Source organism: Crinia signifera, chromosome 6 (genome assembly GCF_055691185.1).
Source record: "Crinia signifera chromosome 6, ASM5569118v1, whole genome shotgun sequence".
Lineage (NCBI taxonomy): Eukaryota > Metazoa > Chordata > Amphibia > Anura > Myobatrachidae > Crinia > Crinia signifera.
The window spans coordinates 269,165,879-269,187,192 of NC_139222.1; the positions used below are offsets into that span (position 1 = coordinate 269,165,879).

The window sequence follows — 21,314 nt, forward strand, 5'->3', positions numbered from 1 at the left end:
GATTTATTCTGCATACTGTCACTCCTGTACCCCCCCCCCCCCCCCCTTGAATGTAAGCTTCCACAAGCAAGGCCTTCTCTCCTCATGTGCTTTTCTTAGAGTATAGAGCTGCTGGTACTTGTGTAGTTTCACGGTGCCACCGCGCGCACAGTGAAACTTTGAAACTTGGCAGTCTGCCAGACTCTGTGTTTACTGTGCGCGTGCCGCTCTAGCTGTTCTCAGCGCAGCGCGTGGCTGCTTTCCTTATGTAAGCTACGTTATCAGCATAGCGCTGGGCAGCAGCAGTGCACCCAGCGCTGACAGGTCACTGTGGTACTTGTAGTTCCACAGTGAAATAGGCAGTCCTGCGCACCGCTGACAACCCGGCAATTTAGACGCTAAAGCGTCTAAATCCAGACTCCCTGAACTGGACACCCCGGCAATTTAGACGTCTAGATTTAGACGTCTAAATCCAGACTCCCTGCAAACCGCTAAGATGGGGGCATCTAAATTTAGACGGTAAAGCGTCTAAATTTAGTAGGGTCTAGGGGTACACTATTAAACCTGTTCACAATGACACTAGTCGACGTTACAGCTGTCGACCTTGTTAATTCCACTATCTACGCCAACCCGAAGTGTGGCGAGCCCGCGAGGTGTGGCGGTACGCGTCCTACAACCTTTTCATACCCCCACTATCCACGTCGGCGTGGAGTTGATTTTATAAAGTGTGGCGAGCGCAGCGAGCCACCGAGCCCAAAGCGTGGCGAGCGCAGCGAGCCCCGCGAGGGGACGCGGATACCTTCACAGGTATCCGCGTCCCCTAGCAGGCTTCACAGGTATCCGTGTCCCCTCGCGGGCTTCACAGGTATCCGCGTCCCCTCGCCACGCTTCGGGCTCGGTGGCTCGCTGCGCTCGCCACACTTTATAAAATCAACTATCAACCGACGTGGATAGTGGGGGTATGAAAAGGTCGTAGGACGCGTACCGCCGCCCCTCGCGGGCTCGCTGCGCTCGCCACGCTTCGGGTCAACAGCTGTTACGTCGACTAGTGTCATTGTGAACAGGTTTAATAGTGTACCCCTAGACCCTACTAAATTTAGACGCTTTACCGTCTAAATTTAGATGCCCCCATTTTAGCGGTTTGCAGGGAGTCTGGATTTAGACGTCTAAATCTAGACTTCTAAATAGCCGGAGTAGTCTAAATTGCCGGGTTGTCAGCGGTGCGCAGGACTGCCTATTTCACTGTGGAACTACAAGTACCACAGTGACCTGTCAGCGCTGGGTGCACTGCTGCTGCCCAGCGCTATGCTGATAACGTAGCTTACATAAGGAAAGCAGCCACGTGCTGCCCTGAGAACAGCTAGAGCGGCACGCGCACAGTAAACACAGAGTCTGGCAGACTGCCAAGTTTCAAAGTTTCACTGTGCGCGCGGTGGCGCCGTGAAACTACACAAGTACCGAGCTGCTTCTGGTGTTAGAATCGCCATCGTTACAGCAGGGTTGCCGACTTTCTTATTCTCCTCTCCAGGAGAAGCCCGGAGAGGAGAGATTCAGTAGCCGCTCAGGGGGTGGGGCTTAAGCGTGACATCACCAAGCCCCGCCCCCATGCTGTTAAACCAGCGAATTCAGGGATCCCCGTGGAGGGGGCGAGCTAAAATGACGCGATTGTGTCATTTTAGCTCCGCCCCCTCCTCTGAGACCCGAGGATTGCAGCATTTTAATGCCGCGATCCGGGGGACAGCGGGGGTCCCCCCTGAATCCGGGAGGGATTTTCGGGAGACTCCCGGAAATTCCGGGAGGGTCGGCAACCCTTGTGTTACAGTAGAGTGCATGCGTTGGCGCTGCAACTGAGAATATAATTAAAAAAAAAATAAAGAACATAAATCATAAATTTCACAAATTACATTTCGTGAAAACTTTACATAGAACGTAACTGTATAAACAGAGCTATGGGTGAAATGTAATAGGGTCAAAGAATCATTAAGTGAGAGATTTTGTAAGAAATCTCCAGGTTGTTTTTTTAAAGCGGCAATCATTTACACTGCAAAAATCACACTGGTTTTAAATGATTGCCACTTTAAAAAACAAAAAACCCTGGGAGATTTCTTACCAGATCTCTCGCTTTCTGAATGTCTCATCCTATTAAATTCCCCCCAGAACCTCAAGGTGCGTGACGGATAGTCAGGGGCGAATTGTTATCTGAATGTAGCCATGGAATATTATTTAGAAGTACGGTGGGCTGTCTGTGGGTTGTGTAATATCAATCGGCCCACCAGGAATTTTTCCTGTCAGCACTATGGCCAATCCACCTCTGAAATAATAATAATAAAAAAAACCACACAGCTTATTATATTCACCTATAAAATCAGCTGGAATTATCGCAATTTGCATTTTCACAAATATGCTGCAATTAGCATCACGGGTCATTGCTAAGCCAGTACTGATGTCACAGCAAAGACTTCCAGGTAAGGCAGGCTGCATCTTCACACACTACATACAGTGGAAACATGGTTGTTTTATTCATTTATTAAGCTCATCGTGTTGAGTTGTGCCAAATCTAGCAGACGCTCCTGTTCACAACTTACCGTGTCCTTAATAATAAGTCTCTAGAGTCTAATTATAAACTTTACAAACAAACACAAAAGACGCTGCTTCTATTTTTGTAGCCTTCTTAGAATTGTCATCTTCCGGTCAGACCTATTATTAGTCCTCACAGACAAACATTTGCACAGACAGAGCTGTCAGTCTGGCGGGTTTCTCTGCCGCACCCACAGCACACGGCCATTAGTGATGTTGTTAAGTGAAATCAGCTGCTACACTCTCTGGCTTCACCGTTAGAACATGTAGGACGCTGCGTTTTCAATCGTTCAAGTCAGCGCTGTTAAGGTGCCCATACACTAATAAGATTTATCTTCAGATCTGGCTGGTTGGAACAAAAACATGGATATGGATGAGTGACAGTTTGTCTGTTTTCCAGCATTTCCAAGCAAATGGTCAACTGTCATTTGCTCTCATCCATAACCATGTTTTTGTTCCAACCAGACAGATCTGCAGATAAATCTGCGTGTGTATGGCCACCTTTAGACCGACATTAATACAAAACCTGTGCATAAACAGAATGCATTCATTGAATTAAGGTGGCAGGGCTGTAATTAGTGTGTGGGGACATGTGGGGGCATGAGAAGAACATTCAATGGAATTTTGAAAACAAATAGGAGATATGAGCGATGTTCTGATATGTGGGGCAGTTGTTCTGCCATTTCATATTGTTTTCACTGGGACACGTGAGAACCTCTTCAGGGGCGGATCTAGACTTTTCTTCTGGGGGGGGGGGATTTACTGTTTAATCTTGACCACCCCCCTCCAGTCCTGACTCCTCCCCCTTCCCATTCCTGATAGATATTACACTCTTCCATGCAAGAAGACAATGCTGGAATAATGAGGGACGGCGGCAGGCACCAAGGTGTCATACAGGTAGGGGAGGGGGTGTGCAGGGGGTGGCATCATGGGAACACCCAACAATTTTATGAGTGTCCCCATTAAAACACTGGGTGTTCCCCTGGGAATGTGGGCAGGCCTGCCGGGGTGGGCAACTGGCGTCACTGGACGTCAGCACCCGCCCCCTCATTGGCGGACACCGAAGGAAATAAAGGTCAGTTCAGACAAACTTTTATTTCCAAAAGGGAGAGAAATCACTCGATGGTCGGCGTGTTTATATGAACTTATATTTCATCCTACCTGGTCACAAGGTACCTCCCTGACACAGTGTATTCTCCTTCATCAGGTGATGCCTACAGCGCAGACCTAGAAGAAGAGTTTGAGAACCAGCAAAGACTCTCTAACAACCTCGTGTAAACCTGTTGTTGCGTTCCCGAGACTTTTTCACAACAGACAATGGTCTCTCTGACGGACTACACACACAAGGGGTTAACATTGGAAGAAACAAAAGACTCAACTCACTCAGGTCCTCAGACTTTTCCCCCTACAACCGGTGCTGCCATATGGCCTTCGGCAAACAAGACCACCAAACATCAGGAGGCATCTAAAGCTACATGGACGGAGCAGGAAAAGGACAGGGACAATGGCCGGAGAAGAGTACTGCTTACTCCATGTATCTGCACATTGGCCCTTATTCTGGTTCACTTGCAAAGGCAAATTTCGTCTCAAATGGACAAAACCATGTGCACTGCAGGTGGGGCACATGTAACTTGTGCAGAGAGATTTAGATTTGAGTAAGTTATTTTGTTTCTGTGCAGGGTAAATACTGACTGCTTCATTTTTAGCACTGCAATATAGATAGATATCAGTTTGAAGTAAAACCCCCACCCAAATCTAATTCTCTCTACACAAGTTACATCTGCCCCCCTGCAGTGCAGCATGGTTTTGTCCATTTGAGAAGGGATTTGCCTTTACGAGTGAACCAGAATAAGGGCCATTATCTAGTAGGGATCAGTTACACAGTCATTCCGTATTGTGTTGTACTTACTGAACACACCTACAAAATCTAGGGGTGGCTACAATATGCCAAACGGTGGCTTTTGCCACCCCCCCCCCCCCCCCCCCCGAAATTTAAACAAGCAATAATACTAGATATAGACTTTGAAAAACTCTCACCTTAGTAAATTTACCCCTAAAGGTGTTTATTTACTATGATGGATGTTCTGTTTCGGATGGACGGTCGCTACGGGCAACAATCACATTTTATCTTCTAGAAGGTGCTAAATAAATACGTAGATTTGGATTGGTTGCCCAGAGCAACATCTCATCTTAAATACAACGGTCATCGTAGTTAATGAACTGTGGAATGATCAGTATTGTACCTCCTGCCCTTCAACAGTGTCTGGAAAGGTGGAATATCTGACTTTCTAAAGATCCATTAATCTATGAACCCAGTGGCAGATGTTCAAAGCCCCGGAGTGTAATAAAGCAGAGATAAACTGCCAACCAACCAGCTCCTAACTGCCATATTTCAAATACATCTTGTAACATGGCAGTTAGCAGCTGATCGGTTGCTAATTTATCTCTCTTCGAGGCTTTAGTACATCTCCCGGATATGTTTCAAAATCTGTTAATTATAAAATACGGTAAAAGCTCGAACGGGGAAAAAACGTTGTCAGTTATTCCCGATACAACGGTGTAATTTTTACACCTTGTCACTCAGAAAAGATTCAATAGAACAAGTTGGTCTAACTGACAAGTCATTTTGACAGAGACTAGAAAACATGACACTTCTTATAGTCAAATATGTATTTACTATCTTATTTAAAAAACAGAACAATGTTGTTTTACAAATGACAGACTACAAATGCTATGTCGGTGTCTTCTAATTTCAAGGTACTCTCAAAAGTGAGACAGATGATTGATTTTTTTTTTTTACTCCTTTTGAAGAATACGCTCCTTTGTATTCCGTGCTGTAACCTTTGTAAACAGCGCAAAACCTTTACACCCAACTTCCAGCAAGAATAACATTGGACCGGTCACTACATACAGGGGGTGATTCGGGTTGGTTTGAAAAGGCTTCTTTAATGGACAATACCATGCTGCACTGCAGGTGGGGCAGATGTAAAGTGTGCAGAGAATGTTACATTTGGGGAAGTTATTTTGTTTCTGTGGAGAGTAAATACTGGCTGCTTTATTTTTACACTGCAATTTAGATTTCAGTTTGAACATAAGCCACCCAAATGTAACTCTCTCTGCACATGTTACATCTGCCCCACCTAGGCCCACAGAACGGTATTTGGTTGATCGGAGTTGAAGGCCAATAACATAATTTTTCAGTTCCCCGCCTATTTACCATAAGTACTAGTAAAATAACCAGTATGACACCATTTGAATACATGTCAGATTGCAACTCGTCATTACCGATATTGTGCATAAAACACTTTCCCTGTCACGGGATTTTACGGTTTTCTGGCTGCTGTGGTCATCCTCAACAATTGGGTCATTTTGTTTTACATAATACGGAAGGTCAACGAGCCAATGAAAATGTTCCCTTGTGACAAGGGTATTATTTAATAGAATAAATTCAAAAACACAATAGATGGAGAAAATGCTAAAAACAAATCTCTTTACATTCGGCTGGGGGCTTAGGTACGTATAATTTGACAGAGTGCTGGGTCCTTCAAGTCCCATCTTGAGTAGGGTCGGAAACTCAAGGCACTAAAGGATGCCCATACACTAGTAAGATTTATCTTCAGATCTGGCTGGTTGGAACAAACACCTGGTTATGGATGAATGACAGTTTGTCAGTTTTCCAGCATTTCCAAGCAAATGGTCAACTGTCATTTGCTCTCATCCATAACCAGGACTTTATTCCAACCAGCCAGATCTGAAGATAAAAAAAAAAAAAAAAAAGACCCCGGAACGCCGGGTGTGTGTGTGTCTTGTAGATGCCTGTACACCAGGGACCTTAGCTTTCACCAGGGACATGGGGAAGGGGAGATTACAGCCTCCCCGAGTGGTCTGGACCATTCCGGTTTTTGCTACATGACCAGACACAACAGGGAGGCTTTATTCTCCCCCTCCTCCTCTCCCTGGTGACAGTCCCCCCCCCCCATCCCCGACAGGACACCCCCCGGACCAGGCACTATAAGCTCCGAAATGCAGAGTTTGATGTCCTATCCGGCATTCCGGTGTCTTATCTGGGTCTGGTTTTTACCCATACCCAGATTCCAAGTGTACTGGGAAAACGGCACCTCGCACCTCATGTGGATCTGTAAACAGATTTTCCTGTGTAATTACTATTTGCTTACTTACAGACCTTAGCTGCTCATAAACCGATTGTAAGCTTCTGATCTTGATCATGGCGGTGTAGAATGGAAATCCTGTAACAGTCACATCAAAAGCACGAGATTATTGTATATTTCAGCACCAAAGGGTTTCAGCCTAATGATACAAAATCCCCTAATTACTTAACTGCGGGATCTAAAGATAACGAGGCTCCGTTTCTAAGGACAAACCCCCAATAGGAGATCATTATTTCTACAACAAATGTCAGGCCGTGACCTTCTCACACTGGTTTCTGTGACCAATGTATACAGTATTCACATATGTAAAGTCAGAAAAGCACATTAAGAAACTTTGTACAATGTGCACTTTAGCTCATAAAAGAAAAAAACTTTTGTACGTATAAAATTGAAAAAGGAGAAAGCTCAGTGACGCAATACTTCAAGGTAAAGAAGAAGCGGAGCAATATAGTCTAGTCTGAGCCACCCATGGCTGTGAGATTCTTCGGAGGGAGGTGTGATCTGAAGATCCAATGAGAATCCACAGACTCTGGGCAACTCATTGATCCTCCCACTCACACCCACAGGGATTTTGAAGTGATCACTTTAGGTGCTAGCTAAGACTTGCATGTGACAGGTGCTCACTGAAAACTTTCAGTTCCGTCTATAAATCACTGTACACACACTAAATTGCTAATTGATCTGAAAAAAATACCCCATTTAAATATATATATATATATATATATATATATATATATATATAAAATGCTAATTACTCCTCACCTCTATGAGGTGAAGTACCGTCAGTGACCACTAGGGGCCACTGGACGGCCCAAATGACTCATTTGACTGCTAAAAGATGTCAGAACAGAAAGTGAAAGTAATTGTTCCAGGGGCACTGGTCTGTTTCTAACTTGCTGTATACGGAGAGCGAGCTGTGAAGACAGAGATTGGAGGTAGGAGCAGATAGGGGGCTGTGTGGAGAGTTTGTGGCCTAAAAACTGTCACAGCTCAAAGAGAAAGAAATAACTGTGACAGCTCAATGTGAAAGTACATTGCAGAAGCCGTTATTTTGGCAGGCCTTGAACTAGTACTAAATACCTCCCAACAATCCCACTTATCGCAGGATTTTTTGGGAAGTTCTCACGTCCCTCATGGGGCTGGCGGGGGGGGGGGCAGTTGGGAGTCTCCCCCTGTCACCCTGAATAGATGCTGTGTGCTAGGGGCATAGCCAGCAGCTCACGGAACTGCTGGGCATGGCCCCACAGTGGTGAAAATGGGGGCGTGGCCTCGCTAGGGGAGCTGCGAGTATAGGCCACACCCCCAGAATTTTCATTGCACCTTAGACGCGCATGGGGGTGTCTCTCCTCCAGAGGAATGGAAGTTGGGAGGTATGGTACTATAACGAGAAAGACTGTCATAATGTATTTATATGTGCACAGTAGGATCAAGCTGGTTGACCTTAGGAACCTTACGTCTAGCGGGCCAGCTAGACTTGGTGACTAAGGACATGGTGCTGACCAGTTTTTTAACAGTCCTAGCAGCTACCTGGTTTATGGTGGTGCACTTCTGCTACTTGACCCTACAAGTATCACCTAAAATCTGTAATACTGCAGTAGTGGGTTACACACTAATACACAAACAATTGTTTACCAATTGCAAGCAGGAAAACTCATTGGGGGAAATTTACTAAGATGTGTATTCTACTTCACATGTGATGTTGCTATGGTCAATCAATCAGAATCTACTTATTATTTATTTCAGCACCCTCTAGAAGATAGTAGACCTGATCTGATTGGTTTCCCATAGCAACATCACATGCGAAGTAGAATACACATCTTAGTAAATTTCCCCCGTAGTATTTTGACAATCAGATTGGATGCAGTACAATTCCTTTGAGCCTCTTTCCACATAAAAAAGTGATAAAGTAATAAAACCAAAAACAAAGAAAAGAAAAATGATTTCTCAGTCTACGCCAAACATATTCCTTCATTGGTTTAGACAGATATTGCTTTTTATATAGTTAGAATAGTGGTTCAAATATTACTTGTATGGGCAACATATAGCCCACATGGGCACAACAGGGTAAATCATTCTTACACCATTCCTTTCCAGAGGCGTAACTAATATTGTGGCACCCCCCCGCCAAAAAATTACCTTACCCCCTCCGCATGCCGCCGCCGCCGGCCCCGCATTTAGTCCGGCACCGCAGATAGCCTCCGGGCTCCGTCTCCTGCAGTAATGAAAAATGACACGACAAAATGGCTGCCCCCGTACAGCGGACAGTTTTTTTAGGGATGTTAGAGGAGGCGGCGGCCTCCTCTAGCATCCTTAAAAACTGTCTGCTATTAGGGGGCAGCCATTTTGTCGTGTCATTTTTCATTACTGCAGGAAACGGAGCCCGGAGGCTATCTGCGGTGCCGGACTGAATGCGGTGGCGGCGGCATGCGGAGGGGTAAGGGGGGGGTCTGACCAGAGTGCCAGGGCACCGGGGGCGTCCCGCTGGCGCTTGCTCCCCCAAGCAGCCGCGGTGGCTGCCTTACGGTAGCTACGCCTCTCCATAGTTACTTTAATGCAGTTGACGCGCTCAGATATTTTACCCAAGAATGCGTATTGTTTGTTCTGAAAGGGATTTGTGTATAATGCTGTACAGATACTGGTCCAAAGGTTCCATGCATTTCAGTGGGCCCAAATCCCTGAGTTTAACACTGATTTATCCTGCGTTTTCCAAGGTATAGTATTTTGAAAAGTGATAGTACTGTACAGGAATTCTTTTCCTGCTGTGTAATACCTCGTGCATTCAGTACATTAATGTTTAGCTAATGCAAAATGTTCAAAATACTCTATGTACTGTACCACCAACAGGACTGGTTCACTCTGCAGAGATGAATTACTTTTGGCTTTACAATGTATGATACTGTACTGACGTGTTTGTCGTGGAGGGCATGTTACACGCTGGAACAAACTGATAAACACAATAAACCACTGCGGTCAATTGCAAATGGCCTTTTGTGTGTGTTTTCATTTTTACTGGCCACAGTCAGTGGCGTAACTACTGTAAGGCAGCCCCAGCAGCCACTTGGGGGAGCAAATGGCAGCAGGGTCTGTGTGGGCGCCGGCACCAGCTCGACGCACTGACATGCTGCTGCCTGCCGCTGCCCACTGACTGAGCACTGGAGGCGAGTCAGCCACAGCGCAGGTGGAGCCATGGCAGAGATGACAAATCCCTCCACTGATTCAATTGACTGTGCACAGAGCCGGCTATTGGCTACTGTGTACAGGATGGGCAGGCGGATGGGTGTGCTGGGGCGGCCTGGGATGCGTTGAAGCCAAGGGAAACAGCAGTGTCGGCTGGTCTCTCTTCCTCTCTCCTGCTTCAGCTTCTCCGTTATGCGTGTGATGTCATCACGTCACACATTGGGGAAACACGCTGGAGAGGAGCCTGGAGGAAGGGGGGGACAAACTTTTTGGCAGGGGGGAGAAAAATTTATAGTTACGCCACAGTAATAGCGCTGCTTATACACATAGGCCTTGATTCAAATTGATTTGTACCGCCCCACCCCCGCCTCCGTTTCCCCTCGCAAACGTGCGAGGGGATGTGCCCACAGCAGGAGAAATCATACAATGGTCGCGACCATCAATTGATTTCTAAAGGGCCTGCAAATATAAGTCAGTGGAGACTGACTTATATTTGCAGGCTTCCAGCCATAGACAGGGCGGTTTATGTCATGTGACGTCAGTCGTCGGCCCCCAGCCCATAGGGACATGTGACACCGCCGCCTCTGGCCTGCTTATCTCCGTGTTAATGGCTCAGCAACTCTGCAAGTCACCAAGTCCGTCCCCCCAGGGACCCTGCACATGCGCATAAACCATTATGCACAAGCACACAAGAATAACATTGGCCCCTTGTGCAAACACGCTGGGTACCAAATCAATTAGAATGAACCCCATAATCCCCCCCACAATAGTGCCACTTATACACGTAATGCCCCCAGTAGAGCTGCTTACAAATTATGTCCCCAGGAGTGCTGCTTATACACATAATGCCCCCAGTAGTGCCACTTATACACATAATGCCCCCAGTAGAGCTGCTTACAAATAATGCCCCCAGGAGTGCTGCTTATACACATAATGCCCCCAGTAGTGCCACTTATACAAATAATGCCCCCAGGAGTGCTGCTTATACACATAATTTTTTTTTTTAAATAAACTCACAAGATGAAGGTTTCAAATTGTTCAACAAAACCAGTCTGATTATACTGTGTTTTGGCTCCAGGTGATTTCACAAGCGCACAGAATGGACACACACGTACTGTATCTTACAAATAAAAAAAAAAAGACAGGAGAGCGACTGAGCAAACACGAGAAATATGTTCTTGGGCGCAGAGCAGGACTTCTGGCCAAAGGCTGCAGAGGGGACTTGTTGACTTGGGCAGCTCGTCAGCTATGATTTAGCTACTGGGAGGATTATAGGGTAAAGCACATTCATTTACTGGCAGAAAACTCATCTGGAAAAGGGAATTACAGAGTGCCACAAAACAAACAGAAAATCAACATTTCAGACTTCTTCACATTTTTCAGATAAACTTACATTCCTCAAATAGTCTCGCACTTGGAGAACCTAACACAGCACAGAAGGCTCCTCACATAGACGGTTACACCTTCAGACTCAGAAATTCACCTTTACTTACGGCTACTCGCACCTTCTGAAGTGAAGCCAAGGCTCGCTAGACTATAAAGAAAGCCCAATATTATGGCTTGGCCCATCCCAGCCTCCGATTCTACCTGGAAATTATTCCACAGGAACATTCTGTTTCCTAAACATCCTGGTATATATTTTATTAAGGTATAAAAGGGAAAACAACACTCAAACTGCTACTTTCACCCTCTTCCTAAAAATGTGCAAAAATAAACTAAATTAAGTGCAAAAGGTATAAAAATAAGCCAAATGACCAATTATTTAACTAGCCTTTAGGCACCTGGTTATTTCAAGACTTAAATGTATCTATTTTCACGTCCCTTTTTGGAATGTAGTCATATGCCTTAAATCTATAGCCAGGGTTATTAATTATACCCCTTTCCCACTCAAACCCTCTATCTGAACCAGGTAACGTTAATGGTTTCATATGATATCACAGCCCCTTACCCCTTTCTTACCGCACATTGGACCTGGGTTATTCCTGGTCCATCATCTCAACACCGTACCCACGTTACACCTTTGTCATGTCGCTCCCTTGAAGTAGGACTCATGAACCATGACTAACCAAGAGCTTTGAAAGGTAACGCGAGTCATACTGTTTTAGACTGCACCGTATCTGGGTTGGTCCTATGTTCCACTCTGGTCGTAGACCTGGATGGAAGACCAGGACATATAACTTGGGTAGACTCAATCCAAGACCTGGGAATCTCTGCCAATATCGTGAGTCAGAGACTCAATGTTAAATGAGCGAGTACAAGTCTGGGGAGAGTTTCCCCCAGGCAGCCAATGGTATGGCCATATTCACTTTCAGCTGCATGCTGCCGGCTGCCGGTTTGACCCATCTGACGTACAGAACAGCAGATGGGAAGACCCCAGGAGTCATGAAAACTCCCCCAAAAAAACATTGCCCAGATCCACAAACATCGTTGTTGTGTACAATTCCGAAAGAGGTCCCAAGTGCATCATTTAAAACAGGGGTTATCAACTCCAGTCCACAAGGCTAGTAGTTTTCTGGAGGTCCACCAACAGTAGTTTTCTGGAGGTCTTCAATCATTCCCAGGTGTTGCTGGGTCAGTAATTGTCCCACTTGCTTCCACAGACTGACACACACACACAGAAGACGATCTGTAAGGAACTTGAGGGAGAGGACCACTGGTTTACAATCTGGATGGTGGTAAATACCGTAGATCAGGGGTGTCAAACTCAAATTCATCGGGGGCCGCATCAGCAGTTTGGTCACCCTCAAAGGGCCGGTTGTATCTGTAGGACTATGTGTCCACTCTTTATTATCATAATAGTGTCCTTCATACAAGTATATCCCAAATAATACCACTGTAACTCAGCAGTAGCATTTCCCTCCTGCTATTGCTGTGAACTGCAGTGCATTAGGGCACACGCGGGCAGCAATCAGTCTTAGGGCATATGTCCTGCTTATTATCATGGGACACAGCAATTAATGATGGGCTGCAATGTGCCAGTGCACACACACACACATAGGCAGAGAGTTTGACACTTACCCGCACTGATGCGTCCACTCCAGTCTGAGCTGCTCCACCACCAAGGACACAGCTGCGCTCTCACACAGGTGCATTTCCCCCTCCCTCCTGTGAGTAGCGCTCCTCGCACTATCTATTTAGAGTGGGGGGCAGCGTGCTCCCGGTCACTGTGCAGTGCACACTCAGCAGTAAGTGACCTGGAGCGCACAGCAACAGCAGCAGCAGCACCATTCACCACGACGGACCTGCTCTTTCCTCTCTCTGGCTCCTATACAGCAGGTGGGAGCGGAGGAGGGGTTGACGACCGGCGGCACTGCGCTAGAGGGTAGACGTTCTCTGGCTTGTAGGCTGCCGCGCATGCGCTGAAGAGGCGGCTTTCTTGTTTAAAAAAAAAAAATCGAGAATAGAAGGTGAAGGCTGGCGGCGGCTGCGCAGGCCACATGAAGAGGTCTGGCGGGCCGGATTTGGACCACGGGCCTTGTGTTTGACACCCCTGCCGTAGATGTTATGGATTTTATGACAGATCAGCAATATAGCCATTTTTAAGCAAAGTGAGAACGCACTTACCTTATCTGCCGTCTCCTCATTATACTGACTTATAAGTTAAAGAAAAAAGGTGTTTTAAAGCGTAGAATGAAAAGGCAATTAAAAAGTTTTTTTTGTTGAACACACCGTCAACTAAGCTACTCCTAACTTGATGTGATTTAATCGGGAGAGAGCAGAGTTTGACTTTATTTACCAGATCATTAAGAAAGAACAGTGGAAGATTTCAAATGTGGAACACAGACGGGGTCAAACGTAAAAGGCTTAAAAAGAAACATAAAATGAATCTTTGTTTTTAGCAAGTCACTTTATCCAGCAACGCAGTTTTCTTTCATCTTTGGTCTGTGAGCGGGAAACAAATAAGGCCGGGTCTCCATCAAGATGACCAAAAATAAAGTAAATAAAGAAGCCAGTCTGGACAACTTCATCCATGTCAATACAGATTCCGTAACTATCGAATCTGACAAATTCCGAGTTCTGATTATACACTAGTACGATTTGGCCCGAATTCACCCAATTCCCAAGAATCGAGGCAGAGAAACCGTGTGAAATGTGGCCAAATTGTATTTGTTTGACATCTGCTCCGACCCGATGCGCGGTCCTGGAGGTCAGACGTATTGCAAATTGAAATCGTATGTAGAGCCGTCAGCGGCACACCACCGGTGCTTTTTAGCACCCACGATGTATCGCATCCATATTGCCGCAGCCCAATGTATTTCCTATGGCGGCAGGTACATGCGCACCACATAGTAAATGCGCACACTAGCCACGCCAACTAGGAAGCTTAGTGCCAAAGCTGAGCATGGCTACATCTGTACCTTAATCATTTTGATTTAACCCTATGTGCTAAACCATGAATATCCTTAAACCATGGACTGTTTATAGTGTGCATTGAGGATTGAGCATAGGAAACACTGCCCTATCAGCATTTATTTCATGGCTTTCCTAAGCCGAAAGTGTATTTTTGATAAATTCATCAAAAATGATTGAATTCCACAGCTGTGCTTACCGGTCGCCCTTAGGGTCAGTTACCTGGTAGTGGACAGGGCCACACTTGTATTTATTCATGTTTCATGATTGACAGCCACCAGGACTGGTTTTGCCCATTGTCACATTGGCCCATATTCTGGCTCACTCGCAAAGGCAAATTACTTCACAAATGGACAAAACCATGTGCACTGCAGGTGGGGCAGATGTAACTTGTGCAGAGAGATTTAGATTTGGGTGGGGTTTTACTTCAAACTGATATCTATCTATATTGCAGTGTTAAAAATAAAGCAGTCAGTATATAATTTATCTTGGTCCTAGACCACCAACCCAGGGTACCCCTGCAAGTGCCCAGTGGCACCCAGTTTGGGGACAGATGTGTTAAGCAGATATGGAGTTATGCAGTGGGTTTGCCTGGCCATGCATTAATTGTAGTAAATCAGTAGAAAATAGACCATCCAAAGCACTGCATCTAGAGCAAGGATGGGGAACCTTCGGCCCTCTAGTGGTTGTTGAACTACACATCCCAGCATGCCCAGCAACAGTTTTAGCATGGCCAAATATTGAAACTGTTGCAGGGCATGCTGGGATGCGTAGTTTGACAACAGCTGGAGGGCCAAAGGTTCCCCATGCCTGATCTAGAGACGATACACCTCTGTCTACTCTTCACGGAGGCATATTTGTCTCTCATTTGCATACAGATAGATGTACGTTTAATGGCTGAGGTAACCCCTGCAGAATATCAATATACTGTACATCTCCCTAATTATTATCACATAATCTTTTATTTAAAACAAGCAATTTTCCAATGAACTGGACCCTTAAGGCGCCATTTTCTTTTACACAGAGAGTGAAGCTCAGACATACATTAATTATATCTGCTGCACCTTGGGAAATAGAATGAGCTTTTACTTATAAGATAGGGTTATTTATTCCAGCACGTACAGTATTACACGATAACAGACAGCTTAGTGCAGGCGTGTCCAAACTTTGCCCTTCAGCTGTTTTGAAACTACACATCCCAGCATGCCTTGCAATAGTTGTAGCATTCCCTTATAGCAAAACTGTGGCAAGGCATGATGGGAATTGTAGTTTCCCAACAGCTGGAGGGCCGCATGGTTGATATGCCTGTCTTAGTGGGTAAATGCAAAGGTCAGGACAGCAGTGGGAGGTTGTGTATGAGAGATACTGTCGCTAGGATGACACCCATTAGGTCCACCACTAAAGGTCGACATGACTAAGGTAAACAAGTTCGGAAGATTGACATAAACATTTTTGGAACAAAAAAATTGAAAAAATCATGTCGACCTTCATACAGAAAACCCTATGACCCGAACCAGTGTATACTAGTATTGATTGATGGTGGCGCTCAAACCTAGATTTGCCGGCTGCTGTGTCGAGTGGGTCCCAACTCAGAGAATTATAGCTAATACTTGGTGACCAGCGTTCAGGCCCTGTCATACATATGGTGTGATATATGGGTACTGTGTGCGTACTGCAACAGACAAGTCTGTGAGCCAGTAGTGAAAATAAAATGTATTTATTGAAACCGGTGCACAAAATGACTGTACTGGTGTGATCTGTGTTGCAGCAGCTGTTGATAGCCGGGCAGGGCTAAAGGACACAGCGGGCTACAGTCACCTGTAGGGAAGTGCACAGTCTGGGTGAGGAGGGGGGGTGGTGGTGGGTGGGGGCAAATGGGGGGTAAGGGAAGAACAGTCTGGTAGTTCTGGGTTGGGCGGTGCCCAGATAGTCCCCGACTGGAATGGAGGAGTGGAAACACTGGATGCCCACAAAGGGGGGAGGACAGTCCTGGGTCAAGGAAGGTGACAGGGTGTCGTCGAAGGCTGGTGTCCCAAGCACCTCCGGCGGTGCACCGTGCATGTACCTGATACCTGCTGGTTCTTCTCCCATCTGGAGGGTCCTTCGGCATTGTCCACGGCCTGGAGACTTTACCGGCGTCTGCTTCAGGGGAGGACGCCGGCTGTCGATCCACGCCGCTTCTACAGCAAGCAGCCACACTTCCGGGTTCTGCGGGGATCGCGTAGTCGGAAGTGTGAGCTGGTTGGTAGAGCAGGGTTGGCTTGACTCCCGGATGGGAGGAGACTTGGAGGATGATGCTGTGGTGTGTGAGCCAACGCGTTTCTGCCCTTGTGGGGCCTTTCTCAAGGATGAGCCTTACCAGTGTATAATGGATTTCTGAGGCGCAATGTCTCCCACAGCATCAATAATACAGGACCCGAATCACAGAGATACGTTAGGTGGCTATCATGCACATTTCTGGTGTGCCAAGATCTGAACATGGCAGGAGCTGCAGTGCTCATGTATGAGGGCTCTCGCAGTACCCCCAACTGGCATTTGGGGGCAGCATTACAGAAAATGTTATGTTACTGGACATCCTGAGTTACTTGGCGTAGTACAGACGCAGTAGCGGTGAGGACAGCAGTCACCACCGAATCAGCCGCATAGACTGGTAAATAGTAAAATGACAACGAGTCACAGATTTAGGTACTTATGTAGTATCTGGGTGCCCGATTTTAAAATCGGGTCAGAAAAATCGCATCGAATCGCATGCGATCTGATGCGATTTTCCATAGGATTCAATGTTAACAAGGTCCTGTTCATTTCCCCACTATCCAAGTGGGCATAGAGTTGATTTTATAAAGCGTGGCGAGCGCAGCGAGCCACCGAGCCCGAAGCGTGGCGAGCGCAGCGAGGGGCCACGGATTACTTAAAATGTTTTCCGCGTCCCCTCGCGGGGCTCGCCACGCTATATAAAATCAACTCTATGCCCACTTGGATAGTGGGGAAATGAACAGGACCTTGTTAACATTGAATCCTATGCAAAATCGCATCGAATCGCATCGCATGCAATATCGCATGCAATATCGCATGCTATGAGATTTTGCCGAAAATCGCGTTGAATCGCATCTGATTGTATGCCTTAAGGTAAGGCATACAATCAGAAAATCAGGCGCCCAGATACTACATAAGTACCGATTTATTATTAATCACATAAGAATGTGGTGCGTTATCACCTTGATCTCTTCTCCAGGCTTAATACATCTGCCCCCCTGTGCGCTACTGGGTGCCAATGAGGCGTGCCCATGTCAGAGGAGAAGACAAACTACTGTACTCACAGTTGTGCGTTTTCAGTCGCATCTTCTGCACCTTGCATCGTGCACGATGGCCACTGTAGTAGCAGCTGGGGGTGGGGCAAACAAGCAGATGGTGGCACAAGACTTTTGGAATTGTGACGAGACTAGATGTGGCTCCATAAAATGTTCCAGAACTTATTGTTTAGTGAATGTGCAACGCACTTAGACAAAATGATTAATTCATACCAGCAATGTAACAAAATGAAAACTAATAATATACTGTAACTATATTGCATGATTGAATATGCCAAATTACAAAAACTTTATAAAAACTTTCCCTGTACCCTTTTGAGGGCAGCGTGCCCACTCTGTTTAGTGGGAGTCTGCCAACAGTGTTGCAGGTGATCAGATGCTGGATCCTTGGACACAGCAGAGGATCAGGGACTATGTAAAAACCGGACATCAAAATATGCATTCCGGAGCTTGTGGTGTCCCGTCCGGTGGGTATCTTGTCCTGGGGGGTCCCTGTGATAGCTATCATCAGGGACATGGGGAAGGGGAGATTACAGCCTCCCCGTGTGGTCCGGACCGTCTGGTTTTTGCTACATGCCCGGACCATACAGGGAGGCTTTATTCTCTCCCTCCTCCTCTCCCTGGTGACAGGTGTCACAGGCAGCCCCCCCAGACAGAACACCCCCGGACAGGGCACCCCCCGGACCGGACGCTACAAGTAGTAGTAGTAGTACTACGTTTATTTATAAGGCGCCACAAAGTGTCCGCAGCGCCGTACATAGCAAACAAAAAAAACAAATGACAAGGTAACGTACAGGGTGTGTTGAAAAATACAGTATAAATAGGGGTATAGCTGGTAGAAATAAAATCAGCATCAGTTTAGAAGTAGGTGTCAAAATTGTCGAGGAGACTGAAGATGAAGTAGAGGAAGGGAAGAACAGGTCAGGAGGACAGGTGAGGTAATGAGGTAGGGTGAGTACGTGAGGAAGGAGGACCCTACTCATAAGAGTTAACATACTAAAAATAGGTGGGTGGACTAACGAAAAACAATAGGATAATTAGGAACGGAGGGGAACGGAGGCAGGATAGGAGGATCAAAAGAGGTTAGGAGGAGGGATAGGCTAGTCGAAAAAAGTACTAGCTCCGTAATGCAGATTTTGAGGTCCGGTCTGGCGGTCCGGGGGTCTTGTCCTGGTCCGGTTTTTACCCATACCCAGAGGATCACGATACCAGACGCCTCCTGTTGCGTTACTATATTTCTGCGCCACTGCTGATTCCAACCACATCCGAACCGCCCTCAGTGCGTGTAGTGTCTACAATCTGCGGAACTTGCAGGAATATTTTAACTCTGGCATCACTGGTAGGTGCATGCAGATGGAGCAGACTTTGGGTTGTATGCTGCATATAAACAAGCAGAGGAATAAAGAAATAAGATATCTGCAACTTTGCAAATCTAATCAAACTGTACTAACAACTGTGACTGTTCCTCAAAATCTACTTATTACATGCTAAATCCATTATTTGCTTTGTGTTTTATTATTTATACAATCATTATGCACCTACCCCATGTGCAGTATTTCTTCTTTTTTTATTCAATACCATAATCCCTTGAATTTCACATTTATCCCGACCCCTCCCCCATGCAGCCCAGAAACACCCCAGCAATTGTTACACACACAGATAACACCCCCTCGGGCCACCAAGTGGGGGGTGCTGCGGGTACAGCTGTCCCGGGCTCCGGCCTCTGGAAGGACCCGTGCAGCTCATTTTTCCCACCGCAACTGCCTCCGCTGCGCTCAGTGCGCTGAACAAAGCAGGTCCCGGAGCGCAGGCCTATTTAAACCAGGATGCTAGCGGCCAATTAAAATGCTGCACCGGCTATTGAGCCAATCAGAGCTTGCGTACTGGTACACAAGCTCTGATTGGCTCACCAGCCAGTGCTGCATTTTAAGTGGCCGCCGGCATCCTGAGTTGAAGAAGGTTGCACTCTGGGACCTCCAGCAGCAGCGGATAGAGATGGGCATCAGCCTTAGATGAGTTTTTGCAGCGTCGGGTACTGGCAAAGGTCGTTCATGTGGGAGACAGGAGGGGGTGCGACTGTGCCAGCACCCTCCCAAATATGGCAGATAGCGAGTACTGGGAATTTCAGTCTAGGCTGACTTCTCTTAGCGAACAGTGGAGAAATCATTGAATAGAGTGACATCTAATGATTTCCCTTCCGCATGTGAACAGATGATTAGGGCAATGCAGCCGCTTGCATGCTAGGGGACGGATTCACGCAGCAGGTGGAGGGGCATTCGGTGTGGTGGCAAATTACCTGTTCGCTAAGCTGCGAGTACATGCCGCCTAGCAAACCGGTTTGAATCAGTCCTTAAAAGGGAATATTCAGCCTTATGCCGTGTTGTACGCAGCTTGCGGTTGGGAAGGCCGCTTTCTCTGTTCACCTGGGTCCATTGATTACATCATCTGTGTCCAGGTCTGCTAACACTACACTCTGTGTAACAAGGCATCATTACATGTATGTCCTGCGCCATCACATCCACTTTGAGCGTAGCTTGTGCATGAACTTCCCTATACACCAACTCAGGTACAAGTCCGGATGGGAATGAATTCAGTACGGCGCCGGATCTCCCGTAATTGCATAAGTTAAGACTAGAAGACACAAAGGAGGCATCCACAAACCTAGGGGGTCATTCTGGTTTGTTCAGATGGGGATGAATTCAGTCCCGTTCCAATGGTTGGTGGACTGCGCATGCGCACAGTCTTTTGTGTGCATGTGCAGATCCACTGTGTGAACGGCCGCGGCAATATGCGGTTTTGCTGAAAACGGACATGGATCGTCGAGGTCACTGCCGTTTTCCCAGACAAACCACCTTTGGTACTTGTTTCCTAGCACGGCCACAAATCTTATGGATCGTGTACCTTTAGTTAAGGTACACGATCCATAAGATGGACCCGATTTCCTTTGAAATCAGGTCCATTTGGCCGGCTAGGATAAAATATCGGGGGCATCGCGTCGGTCGGGACCGTTAACAATGGTCCCGACGCGACCGACGCGATGCCCGCGATTTCCCCATAGGCTTCAATGTTAAAAAATATTTTAACATTGAAATCGTGTCGGGAAAGGTAAAATATCGGGGGCATCGCGTCGGTCGGGACCATTAACAATGGTCACGACGCGATGCCCCCGATTTTTCTATCGGGTTCAATGTTAAAATATGTTTTGACATTGAAATAGTGAAAAAATGTGAAAAATGTGAAATGGGCCAATATGACCCATTTCACATTATAGATGTCCCCGTCGTCACCCCACGATAGACGCCAACCCGAAGCGTGGCGAGCGCAGCGAGCCCGCGAGGGGCGGCGGTGCGCGTCCTCCGACCTTTTCATTCCCCTACTATCCACGTCGGCGTGGAGTTGAGAATAGAATAGTGTGGCGAGCGCAGCGAGCCACCGTGCCCGAAGCGTGGCGAGCCCCGCGAGGGGACGCGGATACCTTCACAGTTATACGCGTCCCCTCGCGGGCTTCACAGGTGTCCGTGGCGACGCGGACACCTGTGAAGTCCGCGAAGGGACGCGTTTACCTGTGAAGGTATCCGCGTCCGCTCGCCACGCTTCGGGCTCGGTGGCTCGCTGCGCTCGCCACACTATTCTATTCTCAACTCCATGCCGACGTGGATAGTAGGGGAATGAAAAGGTCGGAGGACGCGCACCGCCGCCCCTCGCGGGCTCGCTGCGCTCGCCACGCTTCGGGTTGGCGTCTATCGTGGGGTGC

At 46.9% G+C, this 21,314-nt stretch overlaps 1 protein-coding gene across 1 annotated transcript in view; it reads left to right on the forward strand.

Annotated features, from left to right (window-relative positions):
* The window catches only part of LOXL4 (lysyl oxidase like 4), an 81,686-nt gene extending 77,560 nt beyond the window's left edge, over positions 1–4,126 (forward strand). Inside the window, exon 14 of the mRNA XM_083149570.1 lies at positions 3,764–4,126. Coding sequence (XP_083005696.1) covers positions 3,764–3,834 — 71 coding nt within the window. The 3' untranslated portion in view covers positions 3,835–4,126. The remainder of the gene's footprint in view (positions 1–3,763) is intronic.
* The last annotated feature ends 17,188 nt before the right edge of the window (positions 4,127–21,314 follow it).